The sequence below is a fragment of the Eurypyga helias genome, unplaced genomic scaffold (assembly GCF_000690775.1).
Source record: "Eurypyga helias isolate BGI_N326 unplaced genomic scaffold, ASM69077v1 scaffold26615, whole genome shotgun sequence".
In the NCBI taxonomy this organism is placed as follows: Eukaryota; Metazoa; Chordata; class Aves; order Eurypygiformes; family Eurypygidae; genus Eurypyga; species Eurypyga helias.
This window is the reverse complement of record NW_010249998.1, coordinates 1-3,291: the sequence shown is the minus strand read 5'-3', so window position 1 is coordinate 3,291 and position 3,291 is coordinate 1. Positions and strand designations below refer to the sequence as shown.

The following is a 3,291-nucleotide window of genomic DNA, read 5'->3' as shown; positions in this document are numbered from 1 at the left end:
TTGTTCAGCCTGGAGAAGAGAAGGCTCTGGGGAGACCTTACTGCAGCCTTCCAGTGCCTGAAGGGGCTACAAGGAAGCCGGGGGGGACTTTTTCAAGGGCCTGTAGTGACAGGACAAGGGGTAATGGGTTTAAATTGCAAGTGGGGAGGTTTAGATTGGATATCAGGAAAAAAGTTCTTACTCGACAGGGTGGCGAGGCACTGGAACAGGTTGCCCAGAGAAGTTGTGGATGCCCCATCCCTGGAAGTGTTCAAGGCCAGGCTGGATGAGGCTTTGAGCAACCTGGTCTAGTGGAAGGTGTCCCTGCCCATGGCAGGGGGGTTGCAATTAGATGATCTTTAAGGTCCCTTCCAACCCAAACCATTCTGTGATTCTCTGATTTCTCAGTTTATTCATGCTGTTCCCAGCATATTCAGTCTCAGATCTAACAACTTAGTATCATGCAGTTTATTTCTGCTGTTTCTTGCTCCTGATAATCCCACAGAGCAAACGGATGCAGAAGAGACTGTGTCTCTGGGTTCCTCCCTCATAGAGGAGGGTGATCTGTTAGACTCTGCTTGGCGGCAGCTTAGCAAAGCCACAGCAGGACCTCAGGGTCTCTCTGAGGGCTGAGTAAGATGGGAGACCCTCATGGACCTTACAGAAAAGATCGGTCAGAAAAGTCCTTATTGCTCGTGACTGTGTACAAGGTTGAAAGATCCTGACTTGAGTCTTAGCTTCCTGTAAGCTGTCTGTAGCAGAAGCAAGCACATTTTTTTTGCTCGTAAATTGAAGTTGGAGTCATCTGCAGTCGCTAAAAAGCCCAGTAAATGCAAGCCACTCTTTCAGTCATGTTTCGGAGTAGAACGGCCATTTTATGTTTTACGTGTAGTGAAGAGTGCGCAAAGCCTGAAGTAGCATCTGGTTTGAAAGAGCACATTGAACGCAGTCAATGTGTCACCCATATGGTATGTATTTGCTGCTGGCGCCTTCTGAGCGGGTCGTGTAATGACAAGATCCTGTGCTGGGTTTGCCCTTGCTCCCCCTGGATTATTGAGGAGATCTCTCCCTTATTCTTTCCTGTCTCTTGCTAGTATCACTGGAGCATGCCGAGCAATACAGAAACTCACCCGCGTGCGAGTGGTGGACAACAGTGCCTTGGGGAACACGCCGTACCACCGGCCACCAAAATGTATTCACGTCTATAACAAGACCGGAGTTGGCAAAGTAGGAGATAAAATCCTTCTGGCGATCAAAGGAGAGAAGAAAAAGGCTTTGATTGTAGGGCACAAGATGCCTGGCCCCACCATGACACCCAGATTTGATTCCAACAATGTGGTACTCATAGATGACAATGGAAATCCATTAGGGACTAGAATAAAAACACCAATACCCTATATCCTGCGACAGAGAGAAGGAGAGTTCTCCAAAATATTGGCCATTGCCTGCAACTTTGTATGAAGGCTAAGAAAGGTTTTGGGCAGTCCTGCTTATATCCTTTCACGCAGTAGCTGTTCCTTGGTCCTTTTCGAGGAAATGATGAAATGTGAAAAAGTTGAGGTTCATCAAGAGTGCCTCTTCCTGTTCAAGAGTTACAAACAACTAGTTTAAATAATTAAGTACCTTGGTTTTGTCCAAAATAAGGTTGATATGTTTCGCAGAACTTTTGCAGTGTGTTGGGGAAATGCTTCTTTACTCTTACTGCTCCGGTAATGTTAATTTAGTCTCTAGTCATTAAAATGAGAATGTGAAAGTCCTTCTTGTTTTAAACTGCTTATGCTGGCTTTTTCCTATTTCTGACTTTCCCAGTTTCCCCAGGAGCAAGACACAAAGCACACTCCCAATGACACTGGTCTACAAAATGGATTCATGTGTAATAGGGTAGGAGGGTTCCTTGGGCACGTGGAATGAAAGGAGTAGTTTCTACATCTTTGCCTAAGAAAAGACTTTAGGAGGAGTTAGAGTGGGGAGAGCGTGATGGCATACAACTGGTGGTGTGTGGTTCAACAGGGTGGGCCAGAGATGGGGAAGGGGTAGGAAGGGGAGGGGAATGGGACATAGGTTTGAGATGCAGCCTGTGGTCTCCACCTGACCAGCCTCACAAAATTGTGTTCTCTGGGTAATGCAGGAGCTGGGGTCAGACTGAAAGCTCCACAGAAAGAAGCTTCCATTTGGATTGCTTTCCAGAACTGCATCAAATTGCTTTCAGGACCAGCTGTGATCCAGGAGCCAAACAGCTGACTTTAAATGGAGCTGAGTAGAGAAACTTGGTGCTCGTGGCAGGGAGAGGGACATCAGGGCAGAGCACTCCTACCAATAGCAGCCCTGGTGACAAGGGTGCAGGGGATGCAGCCAGCAGGAGCCTGGCTGTGCCCCTTCAGGCCCCTGAGCTGACTCCTTACGGCTCTGGTGGCAGTGGTAGCTGGCTGTGCCTTGTCCTTCCAACTCCCCTCTCTGTTATGCCGGGAAGACTTCTCACCTTGGCCCTGCCTTGCCCCTCTGAAGATGTGAGGACTGCAGTGCTGACCGGTGCCACTTTGGTTATTTCTGGCAGATGTATCTGCCCCATGTTCCCCACTGTGGAATCCACACTGCCAATGGAAAAGGTGAGCCCTGGATCCCCTTGTATTCCAGGTAATGCTGATAAGATGACAATTCAAATTTAAATGCAGTCTTTACGTTAAAGTAGGGGTGTGGACCCCCTTTGACGAACCCCTGTGAACTGGAGGGGCCCAAGCCTATGTGCTGCCCTGTTCAGTGGCAGAGCAGAACCTGCTGCCGGCTGCATGTCCCTTGCTTGCCATTGTCCATAGGTCAGTGGTTGTTGAGGCGGCTGCTGCTCCGAATCCCCCTGAGCCCCATGGGTGTTGCCTTTAAGCCCTCAACCTGCTCGCTGCTTAGGCTTCTGCCTGCTGGCATGGCAGTGGGGCGGACGCTCGCCTAGCTGATGTCAGGCTTTCCGGTCTGTGCGCAGTCGCCTTCCAGGAGGAATTTTCCGTGCTCAGAGATGATGTTTATGCTGCTTTGTGAAGCAGGACAGTGATCAAACCATCAGCCACGAGCATGGCCTGCCTGCCTCCCTCGGTGGGGTATGCCCCTGTGTCACAGGGGCATGGCACAGCATAGCCTAACTGCTCGGGCCTTGCCCACTGCTGCCTTTTGCCTGCCTCCTGGTCTGCCTGCCTCCTGGTCAGAGCGGGGTGCTCCCTGGGATTTGTTTTAGGGATGAGCGCCGCCGTGCCACGAGCAGCTTCCCAGCCCTTTGGCCATCCTGGGTGCCAGCTCAGCCACCGTGAGGATACGGGGAGCGGC

General features: G+C 50.5%; 1 protein-coding gene across 1 annotated transcript in view; it reads left to right on the top strand.

The window, feature by feature from the left end:
• Positions 1 to 1,593, top strand: part of MRPL14 (mitochondrial ribosomal protein L14) — a 3,779-nt gene extending 2,186 nt beyond the window's left edge. Inside the window, exon 2 of the mRNA XM_010151569.1 lies at positions 1,074 to 1,593. Within this exon, the coding sequence (XP_010149871.1) occupies positions 1,074 to 1,440 (367 nt within the window). The 3' untranslated portion in view covers positions 1,441 to 1,593. The remainder of the gene's footprint in view (positions 1 to 1,073) is intronic.
• Positions 1,594 to 3,291: the final 1,698 nt, after the last annotated feature.